Raw genomic sequence first — 18,218 nt, forward strand, 5'->3', positions numbered from 1 at the left:
CTCAAATTAGACTAATTAAAATGAACGGAATAGCTTGACAAATGCATCAGGACCAGGCTGCTTATTCTCTCCGAATATACTCTGCATAGATGGCAGCACTGAGCAGTAGTTTAAATCAGTTTCCACAAAACACAGTCCACAGCTAAAACCCCTGCAGGTGCCCCAAAAAGGCCCCAGCCTGCAGGCAGGAGCCCCGCACCGAGGGGCATGAGGGGTACAGCGGGACGGGATTCCCCACTCGGGGCCGGTCCGCAGCAGGGGGATGCTCCCGCAGCACCACCTGGGACAGACGCCCATCCTCACACGGCACCCAGCCACCAGCAACGCTTCCGAAACCACGGGGTTAAACCCTCTACCCTAAATTCACTAATGCCTTACTTGCAATATTTAAAGAATTAAACGCCTCTCTGAATGGCCATATTTAAGTATTTTTTAAAAAAAAGGAGTACAAGATAGTTAAACTTTCTATTGATGCTCTTGTGAGAGTGTTTCTAATCTGCCAGGAGCTGGACTTCTTCCTGAATTGATAAACATAAAGCAGACTGCCTTCTGTGCTGACTTGCTAGCTCAGCCCGGGGAATAAAAGATGTTTTCAATTCTGGAAAACATACATGTGCATTGAAATATTGAATACTTAGCAAGGCCTCAGTTCTGCAAGAAATCAAATCCTGTCTTCCTGTGCAATACACAGGCCTGTGAGCACTAGCGGCTGCTCGCAGTAGGTAAAAATACTAATATGGCTGAAGTTCTGCAGAAGTGTGACCTTTGTTATTGGAAATACGTGCACACTTTTACAGCAATTACACTTCAGCGTTTATTAGGGGCATGCCCCCTATTTTTATTATTCTGATTGGCATGGCTTTTCCATTTACAGCTTGCTTTAGTTCCAGCTTAGTGATCACTTCACTGCAGCACATTCACATATGAATATATCCAGCATGAATAGCTCACAGTCTTCAGGTCTCAGCTACTGAGAGATGTTCCGTAACTCAGGAGAGCAAGTTTACAGGATCTGTTTATGGCTTTCAAAAACATTTCAAACCTATTTTTGCAGCTGCTGAAGAACCACTGGGGTTGTCTAGCCTGGGTTTTGGCACCACAGAAGTCACCATCCCTAATGGTTCTTGCTTTCACCCCTGATCTCACAAAGTTGTAATATATCTGTTAGTACTGAAACTGTCACAGTTGATATACTGCCAGGGATGAATAAATTTAGGAATCTTCTCCATTTGCCTCCAGGATTTCTGAGCATCTCAGAATCATCTGGTTTAGATGTTGTCTGCGACAGTAACAGATATAAGCCAATCTTTAAAAAGCAACAACAATTTAGGGCAGAAAATCACACATAATCACACGTCTATAGAAAATGAGGCACCACAGACATCCCAGGCTGAGGGTCAGGCTAAACTGATACATGATTTTAAAGAAGGCAAACAATTCTGCCAGGAATCGGCAAGGAAACCAGACAAGTTAAGCAGTCGTTCGAAGAACAATACAACAGCAAAATTACACTGAAACCTCAGTGTCAGGGCACCCGAGAAAATGGCCACACTGCAGAGCTGCCCAGGAAGCACCTGGTTAGGAAATATACACCGCACAACTTCGGAGAGGTGGCCGGGAGAGGGCCAGAGTGAAAACAACTAAAGTAATACTGGAAAAGTCAGGGGGAACAGGGTACTCACAATTTAGAATCATTTCATCCGCCTGAGTTACAGGTAGCTCAGGGGACTTGCTGAGCAGCTTTCTAAGAGGGAGTAACACCAGCAAAATACTGTCTGCAAGGAGTCAAAAGCCCCTGGGCTGGTCCACGGAGTATTGCAGCTGGCAAAGCCAGAAGACAACAGCAAAAACCCTGCATTAATTAGGAGGCTGAGCAGAAATCCTAAGGACATACATGTTTGCCATCTTTGATTTCTCATTTTCTGGAAATACCAGTATTGCCAACCCCAACCTTCCTTTGCTGACTGGTGACAGCATAAACCACATCTTCTAAGCTCTGCAAAAAGTGCTGCATGTTGCCTGGTATGTCTAATAGTTGTCCACTAACCTGGTTTAGAAGTCAAAATAAACACTACACTTTTATTTCTAAAGGCAAAAGCTGGTCATCAAAACCCATCTCTCACTGGCTGTGCTCTGAAACACATCTCATGGCAAACTTCAGCTGCGCTTGCACAGCTCTGTGTGGTACACAGCCCATACACGATGCTCCAGCAGGGCACACTGTCCTACCCGTTTCTCTCCTTCAATATACTAATGCTATATTTGCCCAATGATTTTTTTTTTTTTTTTAAAGAACTAAAAAGGAAAAAACCTAAGGCATAACCCTCATGCCCTGATCTAGCAACAAAGTTCTCAGTATTTTAACAGTGATTTCACACAGGAGCAAAGCCAAGCCTGAGTTCTCAGATTATCCTTTGCAAAATCCCAGCATCAGCATTAGCAAAAGAAAAGATCAAACTGGTTGGCTCAGACAGACTTATTTCTGTACCTATATTTATTAACACTAGGTACATAAAACTGAGAAAAACCAAGGAAGTGCTAGAAAAACACATAGTGATGTAACCACAATGGCAGACTACAAGTATGTACTGATCCTTTCCTTCGGCCAGGAAATATTTTCAAGCTGTTTCTTTTATGGCTAGTCACTGGGTAGGAAATGCTTTTTAGACAGAAAAATATTTTCTTTTCCAGAAGACTCCATAAAATCCATGCACAGAGCACCGTGTACATTTGGATGAGAATTAATCACTTGTTTAGTGAGGTAGTTCAATACACAGGTAATCCCCACACATTGTCTAAACAACCTATTTCCTCTAGTAAGTGAAAAATCGTCAACAGAAACAAAACATCTTGATTTTTAAAAAAAAGAAGAGGCAGAGCACTGGCAACACATCTGCAGGCTGTAAAATGCTGAAGAGTGACATTAGAGAACACAGGAGGATGTCCTTTGTGCACCTTCCAGTTTTTTCTAAGTGAAAGTATTCCAGAAGAAAATGTTACCAAATATAATGGAATTGAGATATTCTAATATACAAAAATGTCCTCTAAGTCCAGAGCTGTTAATCCTTAAGAGCTGTGGGCTGTAGTTTATCATCTAGAAGTGAAGGATGGTTTTAACAGTTGATTCCATTTCTCCCCAGTGACTAAATCATGGACTAGCTAAATAATTTATGTCAGAGGGTGACATTTTTCAATTAAGATAATGAGATTCTGGAGGCTCTGGCCATCTGAACCCTATTTGTGCATTCTCTTGCCAATTAAAAAAAAAAAAAAGCCAAACACCAAAAAAACACAAAAGAAAGCAGTCTCACAAACTTTTTACTTAAACTGGGTAATAAGAACTAACAATTCAGCATTAATCCTACCACATATCTGTAGTTGCATACCAAGAATAAATATTTATACTAGTAACCACATGGTGTTAGGGGTTAACACAGGGTTAAGCAAGACATTTAATCAAAACATGTACATTAGAAACTGAAATAATCTTGCTTCCCATTGTAATTCTTCAGCTCATCAGGTAAGGACTCAGCCTTTGTCCAGCCAGTATCTCAGCAGACAAACTCACAGCGTCTGAGGTCTGGCTGCTCTAGCAGGAGAGGAAAACACAGAACATCCAAGAGAGAAAAACAAGGAAATGGTCACTCACATGGCAGGGAAGTGGGCAGCCTCCCTGCCACCCAAAGTGCCCTGCTGATCCTCTGCCAGGTCCAAATGGGAAAAACACATATCTCTGGCACCAAATACTGTCCAGGAATGGAGATACATTCCAGATCTTTGTAAAAACAGCCCCTGTAAGTGAGCATCCTGCCCATTAGACCCTTCACTTCCAGTGGAGTATCTATAAGGTATGTGCTGGTAGCAACAACCATTTTTTTTTAAGCCATACCACATCCACTGTCTAAAATAATTCTTTATATTGGCTTGGGGGCAAAAAAAAAGCAAAACACAAAGAACAACAACCACACAGTGAAAGTTAAGATAAACTACATAGAGTAAAACTTCAAAATCCCACAAAAGTTCAGTAAAATCAAGTCTGAGAAATGACACTGCATTGGACTAGCTGGTTCAGATATTACTAAGTGCTGGCCAGACTCCACACACTTTCTCTTTGCTTTGTTTTACTTACAATTAGTTTGCAAGCAATGATGATTAGCTAGAAAAACCACATCCCCTTTGGACCCCCAGGTCTACAAGGCAGAACAGCATTAAGTATTTCCTAGAGCAAACCTTGGATTCGTACGCAGGGTGCAGGAAACCACTGCATGGGATAACCAGCCTCAGCAGTCAATCACTGTGCAGCCTTTACAGTACAAAACTCTTGCTATGGAGCCCGTTAGCCCCTGGTCAGATCAAGGCACACTAGCAAATGAAGGCACCGAGTGACACAGCAGTCTCAGGCAGGTGCCTGCCTCCAAACTCTATTCCAAAGCCTCGTCGAAGGCTGGACCTCTACAAACCACCACATACGTGAGAATTTTACAAAGCACAAGATTACAGTCCAAATCTCTACAATAGTGTGTGCTGCCAGCCCAACTGCCTGCTCTGCTGGAGATCTGGACTTTAGCATCTCTGTACCCTCTTCATGTCCATATGCAGGAAAGATTAGAAGGGTCAGAGTGTGACAACAATGTCGACTATTGTGAACCATCTGGGGCAAAGCAAGTGGTATTACTCTGGAGCAGACAGCATCACATCCTCTCTTCACCAGGGTACGGTCACTGCACAGTGCAGAGGATCCAGTGCACAGTGTCACCTTGACATTGCTGGTGCTACAATCACCTCCTTCCAAGTGAAAAAACTGATTTCATTAAGGTGGTGATATGCTTGGAAGTCACTCCTCCAACAGATAGACAAGTTGTGCTGTGTCAGTTTGTTCCCATTGCAAAATATTCACAAGTCCCCCAGAATGGACTCTGCTCCCTCCTCAGCCAGCCCATCCCACTGGCATTGCGAAGGGAGACTTTACCTGCTCCTTCAACTACAGAGTCCTAATAAAAAGGCTTTAATAAAACTCTATCTTAAATAAAACTGTACTGCTGCCTGTTGACACCTACTAACCAGGATGCCACAAAGACTGTAATTTCTCTGGAAACTGTATTACACAGCCGTAACCAACCACTCTGTGTTGATGGCTCTGCAGCACAATTGCAATGATTAACAGTGACTAACTTTGTTATCTGACTCTTTAAACTCACAACATTACTTTACTACCAATATGGGAAGTCACCTATGGCACTGGTATGACACTGTAAGGACTACGTCATTTTAAAGCAAATGTTTCAGACTGATTTTATTCAGGTTTATACCGAGTTGTAAAGGTCAGTAAAGAGACCAGATTTAAAAACCTCTCAGAAAGCTGTTGAAAAATTAAAAAAAAATATTTTTAAATCACCAGATAGTCTTCGTTACCCCAGAATCTATGACTGCACTTTCCTGTTGTCCTGTGCATGGATTTGAGAATAACAAAGTGTTGGGAACAATCCTTTTTTCCCAGGATGAGGCAGACTTCTCTCTAATGACAGCTGCTGGATAAGAAACCCTGTTTTGTTCCTGAGAAATGCTGAAAAAAATTAAAAAGCAGAGCGGGCATTTAAAACCCTTTGAAGAAATAAGTATATGAAGTTTTCACAAGAAAATATGAAAATAAGAAAAGGCCTCAGAAACAGACTGGATTCACAAATAGAAACACAGTTTTCAGCTGAAAACTGAAAATGTCTGCCGAAGCTGGGCAGCAGGCTGCAGGCTGTGCCAAGAGGCTGCGGGCACCGCAGGGCACCGGGGCCGACAGCCAGGGATGCTCCGAGCCTGCTGCTGGGGCAGCCGCCACGGCCCTGCACCAACCCTCCGTGAGGGACTCACGCTCCCTTTTCTCCTTGCAGAGGGGAGGAACCGTGCAACTGTGAGGCTTATTAACGCTTCCATAAATATTTTGTAAAGCTGTTTTCCCCCCACCCCAAAGCAAGCAAGCGGTGAGCTCACAGCATGACACAGACGTTCCTCTGTCGGATACGTAGCAGACCCTTATCCAAACAGCATTAGGGCCCGGTCCAAAATGACTTCAATAACACACACTTTCCAAAAGAGAGTCATACGTAAACATTCAGTTCAGCTCTCTTAGACATTAAATCTTGTCACATATATCCACTCTTTAAAAAAGGAAGAAAATAAATCACATCTAAGTTTTGGACTCTTAAATACACATGAAGGTTCTTCTCAATCAGAGTAAAAGAACTACAGAGTAACTCCACTGGCATTAGTAATAGCACTTAGATTTATATCAACATTCTCATGATCTGAATTTGGACCAAAAAAAATACCCACATATAGACAGGGGCATAGTTTATCCCAAGTGAAAAAAAATGACATCTTTTTATGACATTAATGGCTTCTGAAATTCTCTAGCTTGATACAACATTAGTGATTTAAATGCCAAACCATATTTACTTTGTTTATCTTGGAAAGCTCCACATCCACATAGGAACACCCTGAGACAATAACAAAGGAACGAAAGGTCAAGCCGTTACTTCCAGAACTGGTGCAAGTAAACTTCAGAACAAACAAGGTATGGGCATTTCCCTGGTCAATGCTGCCCACTGCATGGGGCTATTTTTCTAATATGTAAGCATCATGAGTAACTTCTGATGTTGAGAAATAAAAATCCTAACCTGAAATTATAATATAAATGCCCTGTGAAGATAATTTAAATCAACCAGAAGTGAGCTGTTTCAGTGAAAGGTTTCTGCAGATGGGGCTCCTGGACTGGGCATGCCCCCAGGCCACTCAGACCTCTCTGGTCCCCAGCTGACAACTCACTCCTCCTACCCCCAGAAGGTCCACATCTCTACAAAACATTTTATGTTAATCCAAAGCCTCCTTAGATTTTGTCTTTCCAACAAATGTCCCCAGAAACCTTCACCTATACAGACCTTGCTGCCCCACACATCTGGACCCTGCTCTGACCTGCTAGAGCCCAGTCCCAGGCTCAGAAAACTAGTGGGAGCCCTAAACTGCAGCTCTGGGATGTCTCTTTCCAGGTGAAGATCTTACCATAACTCATTTCAGCTGTCACTCGCAGCTTACGATCTCTTCAAATGTGACTCTCCCTAGAGGAGATGAGCTCTACCACTTCTGCAACCTGAAACTTGTCAGCATTTTAAACATGAGAAGGATATAGGAGAGTGGCTTAAGGAAAGGAACAACTAAGCAGTGACTAGAACTTCAGTGAGTGTTTTATCACCATCCTGAAGTGCCAGGGCTTTTCATCACCCTTGACTATGAAAGGCAGTAACCTCATTTGTTTAGAGACTGGTCCCAGGCTGTGATGCACAGAAAGGCCACCCTTCACCTCTACAGACCCTGAAGCAAGCCTGGTATTTCTGATGGGTCCATTTCTTATACCAGGCAGCCCCAGTCCCCACTGGACACCACAAGGAAATAATCTGAACTATGTCATTGTTGAGGAAAACAAAATCCCAAGACTGCAGTGGGATAACTCCTTGTATGTGTCCCATTACAGAGCCAGAAGCTGTAGGATTGCGAAGGGGAGGTACAGAGATTCCCATTCAACCTTAAAGCTACAAGAAAGAGAAAGAACTAAATACTGCAACGCTGATCAGCAGACAAAGGCAACAACAGGACCTACCTCAGTTCCTGTAGCCTTTCAAACTGTGCAACTCTTCCTTCTATAGCAACTCTTTATTTTAGAGGTACAAGATTAAAAGGTTCCTCTTTGAAAATGTTACACATCCTAGCACCAAGCTTCAGGCTCTTTAACAAAAAGAAAGATCCTCTAAACACCAGTTCAAAACAAAACAGTCACTCACAAATGCTTCCAAACATTCCTTACAAACCACTGAAAAGTTACATTGCCATCTCAAACGGCAAGATAAAATTTAATGTATTTAAATCAAAGGCATGGAGATAAGACTGCATTCTTAAATCTGAGTGATTTAACACATACTTATCAAAGTAAACTGTACAATCTTGTAGAGAGTAACATCCCTTCTGCAGACCTTGGCACTGATGCTCCACCAAATAGCATGTGATAGGGCTCAGCTTCCCCCAAATTCACAGTTCCCAGGGGCAGCCCAGGCTGATCCCTGTGCCTTGTCCTCTGCTGGAGGATCACTGGGCTCCAGGTGTCTTGGGAATCACTGCTGGGTTCACTCTTCATTGCCTACCGGAAGAATTAACCTAACAGCACTGCACATTCCTCCAGCAGTTCATTTTAGCAGGAGACACCAAAGCTGTCTCTACTATCAGGATTTTCTCAAACACACAGTACCAAGCTTAATAGGTCACTTCAGCCAAACTATTGAGAGGAGCAGAATAAAATTTTCAAAATATCCTTCCTTCTGATTCTAATCCAAACAAAAGAGCACAGCTGTGAAAACTGAAGCCTGTGTAGATCTGCACTGTACAGGCTTCTTCTTAAAAGCCCTGGAACAAGATTCAAGCTTCTGTATTTTCTGACTGAAATTTACAGTCAGGCACAGAAAATTGCCATGGACTAGGGAAAAGAAGAAAGAAAAAAACCCAAACCACAAAGCAAAAAACCCACCCCACATTAAAACTGATTTAATATCATTGAGCAATGCTGGGACTGGCAGCACAGAAAACAATTTGGACACTATGGGATAAGCAAGACAGCCACAGAAATACTTCATCCTCTGCACATACATACAAATGCTTCCAGGTTTGGGTTCACCTCTGCCTTAAAATAGCTATGTATGAAAAATCTGTTAAATTGCCCGTTTCTGTACCTGAAGTAATACTTCCTCAGTCCCCTCACAAACAATCCCATGAAAGTATCACTCAGCGCAACAATTTGAAATCCCCAGCTGCATAGCAACACACAGCCAAAATCCTCTCTCCAATGTTTGTATTGACTTACTCCTGTTAATCTGATGCACTTAAACTGACAATTTTCTGGAAGATGAAAGAAATCCACTGCTATCTTCCACATACACACAGTGCAGCAAGCCAAGGCAGAGGTACCTGCTACACCCCAACACCCAGGCAGCTCAGGGAGCTACAGCTTAGTGTTCGTCTAAGTTCCAAAAAGTACTTTTCTGGTCAAAAACTGGGGGGGAAAAAAAAAAAGTCCAAATGGAAAAGCTAAAAATGGGAAAAAGATTCTGTTAAATAAATAGTCTCAAATCAGGGAAAAAAATTAAAACCCTGGTTTTGAAGTCTGACATTTTTTTTTCTAACAATTTTGCTGCTTGTCTTTACACTCTCCGGCTCCAAGCTGGAGCCAGAAGAACCAGCACACCATGACACAATGCTTTTTGTGGTATTCCTCTCTCCAGCAGAAAGAAATACTAGAAAACTGAGTACAAAAGTTCTTAATGTAACACTAGAAATCAACTTCTTCATATTAAATTGGACTGGGAAATTTTGATGAATTAGAACAGAATTTGTTTTGTTTAAGCAGAATGACTGCAGGGAGGTGTAATTTTCCTCCCCAAGAAACTATACCATTTTCAGGTCAGTATCACAGTCATTGGCTCAGAAAGCACTGATTAATCCTGACAGCAGGAAGGCTCATCCCCAGCTACAGGAAAGCTGCAGAGCAGCTGAGACTCGGTCTGGAGAGCCTCCCCCTTCAGCCATTCCAAGAGGAAATGCTGCATCCAACCATCCCTTCTGTCTCTCAACGCCCAGGCTCAGGGAGGGAATGGAGAGCTAGAAACTTGAAGGCTCGGATGATGTATGTGATGTTGACTCCATCACCATGGAGGTCCCGTGCCCTTGGTCCTCTGCAGATCCCAAACTCCTCTTCCTGGCTTCCAGCCAGCAGACCATCTCAGGAAGAAGCTCCATAGCATAGAGAAATGTTTGTTTTAAATTAGACTATACAAACTTTGTGGATCTCCCATAACAGCCTCATGGGCAGGATTGCTGCACTGCTCTACAATCCAGGCAGGCTCAAGGTTGGTACTGACCCCAGTGGAGCTTGGATCAGATCCCACTGCAAGATCTTCAGGGCAGCTACTCCACTGGTGGGACCAGACTCTGAACATCATTTCTCTCCAGTCACTGAATGAATGGGCAAGTTTTCAGAAGAGCTCAGTCCACCAGGTAAAATGCTCTCTGGCAAAGCCTGGCCCTAAATGGAGACTCTGAATACTTGGCAACTTGCTCCAGGGTCATTCTGAAAGCTTCACACAAAACATACGGAATAACCATCTCTCAAACCCAGAGGGAGCCTGGCACGGGAAGAAAGGTGGCCACAGATCTGAGCTTCAGGACACTTAATTAACTTTCTATCTGCTCTCAGTGTTCTTGGCAATTCCCATCAAATGTATCTGGAGAAAATGTTTTCACATGAGGAGACGTTTGAAAATTTGCTGGCATGACACGGATGCAACGCCACAAAGGGGTATGGCGCAAGAGCGATGACTACACTGGTGCTACGGCACAGAGATGCCAAACCGAACAGCACTGCACTCATAGCATAGATTGGTCAGTAAAACTCATTATTAGTAACTCAAGTCAGAAATTTAGCTGATAACACTGCCTGAAAGCACAACCAGTCATTAAGCTGAGAGAGGGGAATGAAACAGCCCAAAAAAGGCCCCTGAGCTGCTCCTTTTCCTTAAGATTCTATAAATCAAAGATTCATATTTGATGTATATTTGTGTATGTATATTTGATTCACTCCATATCTTCAGTATTTCATCAGGAAAAACAAATCATGAAAAGCCAGTAGGTCTTCTCAGGACACATTTACACTCATCAACATTTAAAATCTTTGATCAGAGAGTTCTGATGCACTTAATCAGAAACAGCACAGAAGACTACACTAGTGTCACCTGTAACTTTTCCAGCTATTATCTGAAGTGCAAATAAGTTCAAATATTATACACTGAAAGCACTGTGACCAAAAAAAAGGCAAGTACTAAACATTACTTAAAGGGACTTTTTAGCTACACAGATACATGTGGCCCGACTATCATCTTCCTTACACAGAGAGCCAGATCACAAATGAAGTCACCACCGTACTGCTCTATGTGCGAGGATGCTAGCACAAAGCCTCGGCAGCACAGCACACCTCCCGCCGCCCAGCTGAAGGTCTCTGCCGAGAACTCAATCGCACTCAGACGGAAATGGTAACGCTTGCGACACACCACTGCCGACTGTCACAGTGACAAAGGGAAAACAAGAAACTGGCAGTTAAAATTCTGAACTACTTAGACTGAACGCTTTAGTTTGTCTTCCTTCAAGGAAATCGCTGCTTTATTTTTTTTTTATTTTTCTTGGTCAAACAGGCTGTCAGCTTCATAAACAGAAACCAGTAGTACACTATAAACGAACCCTTAAGATCATTTCCCGGGGGGCTTTCCACAAGGCAGTCACTGATTTTGATTTTCTTTTGGTCATAGAATGCTTCCCAAAATTAGCATATTTCCAGAGCCATTCATTTTCTACAAAGAATAAATAATGTAGAAAAAAGGAACTGCCCAAGCTAAGTGGTGCCAGATGAGCTTGCTGGAATCACAGAGCTTTGTTTTAAAGATCCCTGACTGCTGTAAAGTCATAGCAGCAAACTAGTGCAAAAACTTTGATGCCTTGAAAGATATCCTGAAGCTATACAGTGCCAAAATACCGGGCTGTAAGAGTTCCCGGACATTTGCATCCACATGACTCAATCTTAAGTTTCAAATACTTTCCACTTTTTCCTTCTGACATAATATTTAATGAAACCAGAGTTCAGTAGTAGTATCAGTCCTGCTATACATATCTCACAGTGGTTTCTGCCTAGAGAGCTTTGTGTGTGCTTTACGCTTACAACCTCTTTGTGTTTGGTTTAAAAAGGAGGTTTTCTAAAACCTGGAAACCTATTGTTTCAACTGTCTGTACACTACATTTTTAAACATACATATGCATCTGAACACTGGACATACAATAGATGAGAAGTTTATTTTGAAAGCACCAGTAGCACCTAAAACCACATTTTGTCTGAACACATGCAAACATTCGTCATAAAACCACCACACCCGTGATACCTTAAAGCCATCACACGTGTGTAAGTCTGCCAAGTCTGACTCTTCTTTAGTGAAGAGCTGAAACGTTCCTGACGTGAGCAAGGCATGTGACGTGCATGCTAGGTGGTAGTGGATGCAGGTAATAGACTCTGTTGCTGAACACATATGTATCATCCCAAAATCTAAAAGTATCAGTAGATTCAAGATGCAGTTACAGGGTACAGTTACAAATCCCAGCAAAACAAACAATGCGTTTATGAAACCCTGGAGAGCAACACTTGCAACCAGGCCAGAAGGTGAGCAGCAACACTCCCAGTATAGCTGCTTTCACTTTTTTCACTGCCATCAATAGCTACACTGTTTTTACTGCTGTATCTTAATGATGTGGAGATAAATTACACCAGCAACTTAAAGACTATGGTAAAACAACCTTACACAAACTTATTTCCCACAGACTTCAGAGAGGCTGCACAAGTTACATGACGGCAAAATTAAGCCTCTGGGTTCAGAGAATCAAACTTGCCCCAGTAAAGAAGGACTTGAAGCTTCCTGCCCTCCATCACCCACTTCGCTTTGTCTCATCCCACCCACCCACAGCTCTCCCTCACAGTGCTTCACAGCACATTAGAAGAGATGCAGAACTCTGCCATTAAAGAAATAAATTCTAGCAATAGGAGAATACACTGCAGTCACCTGCTATTAAATTCTTGCCCAGAAATGGCCCAAAACTGTGAGTTTTGGTAAGAATATTGAATTTCCAGATAAGCAGACATAGAATCACTGAAGTCCTACTATGAACACTTAGCCATTTGCACGTCCTTATGAATCCACTTCACTAAATGATGTCCAGGCCCAAAGCAGGGAGGCAGCAGGTGGCAAGTGGGTCCTCTCTAGCTGCTCTCCAGTGGTTTGGGACAGGCGTAGATGACAGCAGACGCCAAGCGACCACTTGGCCAGAGGCAACTGCATGCCCAGGAAAAGCATCTGAACAGCAGCGTTTTCCCACCCAGACACAGAGGCAAGGGCAGGATGTGGGACAGGAGCTAGCTCCACAACACGGCACACCTGTCTGCTCCCCACTACCCAACCCCGACTTGTGCAAGCCCACCAACTGTACCACCTGCAGAAGAAACACAAGAGCTGCTCCAAAAGGAGGGCTCGTGGGCAAAGCTCAGCTCAGGCACACCTGGCAGTACAGCACGAGGCTGGGCAGCACCAGCACTGCTGCATCTCCCACACCAGGGGAAAATGTATTTGGATGCAGTGATCCCTATCCCACACATGTTAAGAGAAGCAGGAAAACTTATAAACAGAGCTTATAAGCAGCATGACCTCGGAAACTATGCACCCACTGGGATTTATTATCTAGAAACAATGTCTGGCATCAAGCTTCCAGGAAAATTTACGTTTCAAAGCAAATAGCAGTCATCTCTCAGACAGACACACGAAACTGCATGAAGACCTTGCTTGTTTTCAAAAACCACTTCAGAGTCCTCATGGGAGCATCGCTGAGGCCAGCAGCTCCAAAATCCCAGCTGCACTGCCGAGGGCTCCCAATCCTTGCGTCCCAAACCAGGCACAGAGGGTACATTTGGAAATAATTTTAAAGAAAGATTTCAGAACATTTTCGGCATTGTTTCAACCAGTGCCGCTGCCACAAATGTCAAGCCAAAAATCAGAGCACACTGCTTATAACCATCGATAAGGTCTGCTGCAAACACAGCAATGAAAACCATACCCAGAAGGCATAGCAAGCCCTGGGCTGGAGCCCCAGCATTCCCAGCATGGAAAACAACCCTTAAATACCTGAAGAACACGCTAGTCACAGCTCCAGCAGAGGATGCAGAGAGGTACGCACATGTTCAGTCCATTCACCTGCATTTTACTGAACACAAACCAGGAATGCCACAACCAACATTAGAGGGGGAGAAGTCTTCAAAGAAGACACAGTCTCAGATCATCTCTTTTTACATTAAGTGTAAATAATACTAATACTTGTATTACCTGCAAAATCAGTTTTCTTGAGTACCACACCAGAGACTCAGTGATCCCTACGGTACATTCCTGCAACATCCCAAATGTGCAGTTTCCCATGTAACTGACTGTCCCACTAACTCTGGAAAAAATACATGTAGCTGTACACCTTGCTATAGGTGAAAGAACCCAAACAGTGAAAGGAAAGGAACGGCAGAAGGAAAAGCAGGCTTCAGCATATTATATTTTCAAAGAAATTCAAGAAACCTAGATATTTACATTTTTCTAGGTGATTCTTCTAATCCATTTAATTCAAGTCCACATATCTTCCAGAAACAGAGAGGCTTCTTCATTAAGCAGCAGGATAACAGGAAAAGCTTCCATCAGAGAAAAGTGGAGTGGAGATCAGAGTAACAAAAAAAAAAACAACAAAAAAAAAACCCAACCACAAAAACCAAGTGATCACAGATTATTCCAGCAAGGCCAGAAACCAAAGCCCCAGGAAGGGGGGCATATTTCAGTAGCAGATGAAGCTTTCAGCAGTGGGGACAAGTCCAGCTCATGCCCCAGCCCACCGCATTTTTGTAACCCAGCTGCTGATGACACTTCATTCCTATTGCGTATGCGTGAGCTCTGCTGCTGACCTCACTACTGGAACTGTACCCGTCTAGTCAAGGCCAAAAATTTCAGCACAAACTGTGAAACTTGACAGGACTGAGCACATTCGGAACAAGTAGATTTTACACAAACAGCCACAGACCAGGAACCTGCAGCCTTGTCATACACTGTGTGGGACAGGGAAAGGAGACCCGTGAGCAATAGATGACTACTGAACACTTTGTCAGAACGTGACAGGGGCCTTCACACCATGATGCTCGCTGCCATTTAAGTTAAGCATACGCAGCTTGCCTTAGCAATGACGGCAGGACTGACCCATATCAACAGGCATCCACTTCCAAAGCTGGTTCATACTTTCCCTTACTGAATCAGGCCAAAAGAAATATTCTGAAAGATGAAAATATTTTCTCTGCCGTTTTACTTAGTACAGAGCTACATCATGGACTAACAGACCTGCACTCTGCCATGGCTGAATATTAACCTAAAACACATCTGGGTCAAAATTACACCACATACAGCTCACACATAAAAACATCAAGAAAGCTGTACCAACTCCACGTTTTCTACACCCATACATCATCTTGAAGGAAAACCTGTAGAAGATAGGACTGGACCTGCCATTAAACATCCCCAAATATCCTACAGTAGTGACTTGGCATAACCCATAATCCCAGAACACATGAATAGAGACCATAAGACATCATCTACTCTACTCAGTGACCAAATATCCCCCTGCTACAATCAAAATCCCATGCCCAGTGCAGGGAGAAAGAAGGGAATCTTCATCCATTTATTGCCTTGCACAAGCTCTCCTTGGGAGGGCTGGGCAAGCGCTGCCAGCAGCTCTCTGGCCAGGCTGCTGAGGCACAACATGCAGTTCTTGGAGACAGAAGGGGAGATCAGGCTACTTGCAATGACCAGGTCTCTAAGGTTTTTTGGAGATAAAAAAATTCAAGGGTGTTAGGGATATCAGGTAAGTCTACCGCCCATGCAACTCCGGATCATGTGTTTATGGATCCAGCTTTCAATTACAGGATCACATGCTACTTACTCCCAGCACCCTTCCACTCACTGCATTCATTCTGTCCAGCATTCACTATGTTGTTATTTAACCTCTTGTATGAATACTGAATTAACATGGGCTTCCTGTGACTTTTCCAAGGTCTTACCCCTTCTCCACAGCTCTTCATGTACTTCCCAGCAACTCCTGTTAACAAGAAATTCATTACAGGCACTCAACACTGAGAGGCTCAGGATATCTGTCTGGAGCCTCCAGCTAGAGGCAACCAACAGTAGCTTACACAAAGTCAACAGCCATTGCTGAGAACTCTGGTGCTCATGGCTCCCCTCCAGCAACAGGGAGAAGCATGGGCTCCTCTGGCTACAGGCCTGTGCTGTGCTCCAACAGGTAAGCAAAATCCCAGCGAGCATCCCCCTTCCAGGCAGCCCTGGTTCCCCACAGCACACGGCCTTTCCTACCCACTCCCTAAGGCAAGACCCCCACCAGCGCACAGGGATACATGAGGCACCTAAATAAGGTTACACTCACAACCTTATCCTGCAAAACATATGCACTTGGTTCTCTTTAGCCTGGCATGCTCTTGCAGTATCAGGTATTTGTGATATTAGTATCTTGTTATTTTAACAGCTCCTAATTCCACAAACCGGGCACCTAGCCAGTCAGCACAATCCAGACCAGCACAACACTACTAACCTCAGCCTTCCCCTCCTCTTTCCCTTCCCTCACCTTCTCTGCCCCGACTGTTGGGTGCAGCCTCATCACAGGTCCCTCCCTGCAGCAGCATAACCCCCCAGGGAACACTCCTGACTCCACGACTGGCCCCAAATCATTAATTGTTTAACACAGGTGATGTTGATGCTTGTGTTTAGCACAAAGAGGTTTCTAGCCAACAGGAGGAAACAAATAAATAACACCATGCTCACACAGTTTCTACCCTGAAATCTATCAACTATGGATGTGCTACATCATTCCTATCCACTAAAAATCAAGTTTCTCACTGTAGAGAAAAGTATGTCTTTTTAAGAACAGGAATTATTCCTGTTACTGGCTGGCACAGATTAAAGCTCATGGATCTGCTCAACTTGGTTGTACTATCAACTCAAATCAAACCGCTGAATTTTCTGCTTGATGATATCAAAGCAAATTCTCAATTTGAATTGCAAAAGCAATAATAAACTTTCCTTGTCATCTGCTAAGACCATTGATTCTTATTTAAAATGTCCACTTCTCTCTCACTAGACACTTGCTCTAGAAAACTATATGAAGTCGACACAGTGGAACTACAAAGTGAGTTTTATTTCATCTTGCTCTCTGCCTGTCTCAGATTTCACCCGGAATATGAAATATGTATAAAAGCATACATTAAAAGCGACAGAGCCGGAGCTAGCAGAGCCCGACCCGCGGCAAGGGGGTGCGGGCCGCCCGGCGGGGCGCGGACAAGCGGCGCAGGGGGGTCCAAGTCCCCACGAGCCATCCGGACCTGTACATCTGCGGGTGGCAAGCGGCTCCCGCGGAATTCAGTGTCCCCCGCGCTATCGCGGCGGGGGGACCCCTCCCACACGGCGGGTGCAGGCGGCGGCCGGGCCGCCGGGGCTTCCCCTCACCTGAGGGGTGCGCGGGGGGAAGCCCCTGAACGGCGCTTCCCCCGCCGAACCCCACCGAGCCGCGCCGCCCCCTGGGGCCGGGGTGGCCGCAGCCGCCCCCCCGCCCGCGGGCACCGGAGCCCCGCCAGGATCGCCGGAGTCGCCGGGCAGCGGCAGCCGGGACCCCGGGATGCCGCCGGGGCAGCGCCTCCCTCCCCCCGCACTGTGTGCGTCCGTCTGTCCGTCCCGTTCCCCTCCACCCCGCCGCACACCCACCCTCCGCGGAGGCGGGGGGAGAAGTTGTAGCAAACTCCCGGTACCGGGGGGTGATGCTCGGCCAGCCCCGCCGCCCTCCCCGCGCAGCCGGGCGCCCCGGCCCGGACCCCCGCCCGCGCATACCTGCAGCCGCTCCGTGGCCGGCTGCCACATGGTGCCGCGGCGGCGGGAGGCGCTGCCGAGCGGGCGCCGAGCGCGGCTCTCTGCGGGCGCGCTCCGCTCCGCTCCCCTCCGCGCCGCGCCCCGCCCCGCCCCGCCGCCCCGCCCACGCGTGTCCGCCGCGGGGCGCCGGGGGCGGGGGCCACGCGCGGACCCACTCGCCGGCGCGGGCACCGGCGGCCGCGCGGCATGGCCCGCGGGCTGGCACCTCCGCCCGCGGCGCGGCCGCCACCTGCGCCGCTCGCTGGGGACGCGGCGGGGCAGGGCCGGGCCGGGGCGCGGACACCCCCCCTGCCCGCCGCCCCCCGCATGGCGCTCTCCGCGCGGAGGTGCATTCGAGGGGCGCTGCCTGGGAGGGTGGAGGGGGCCCTCCAGGGGAGCCCTCCCCAGAGGCCGCCTTCCTCCCAGCGACTGAAACTTTTTTCTCCTGTTCTGCGAGGGGTTTAAACCGCTGCCAAGTCAGCAGGACGCTGCCCGGCTCCGTCAGGCCCTCCCCGTGCCCGTGCCCAGGCTGCTGCTGGCACCGAGGGGCCGTGGAGCGCCGGGGGCCACCGGCCGGGGTCAGGATCCCTCCTGCCCGGCCGGTCCCGGGGT

The 18,218-nt window shown here is 45.8% G+C and overlaps 1 protein-coding gene across 2 annotated transcripts in view; it reads right to left on the bottom strand.

Moving 5' to 3' along the window:
• Positions 1-17,697, bottom strand: part of PID1 (phosphotyrosine interaction domain containing 1) — a 90,445-nt gene extending 72,748 nt beyond the window's left edge. Inside the window, exon 1 of one of the 2 annotated variants that reach the window (XM_074911954.1) lies at positions 17,589-17,697. In XM_074911954.1, the coding sequence (XP_074768055.1) occupies positions 17,589-17,618 (30 nt within the window). In that variant the 5' untranslated portion in view covers positions 17,619-17,697. Of the gene's footprint in view, positions 1-4,230; positions 4,289-17,588 lie in introns of those variants that run through there. The other variant, XM_074911955.1, reaches the window with a different exon arrangement.
• Between the last annotated feature and the right edge of the window lie 521 nt (positions 17,698-18,218).

Source organism: Athene noctua, chromosome 8, assembly GCF_965140245.1.
Source record: "Athene noctua chromosome 8, bAthNoc1.hap1.1, whole genome shotgun sequence".
Lineage (NCBI taxonomy): Eukaryota > Metazoa > Chordata > Aves > Strigiformes > Strigidae > Athene > Athene noctua.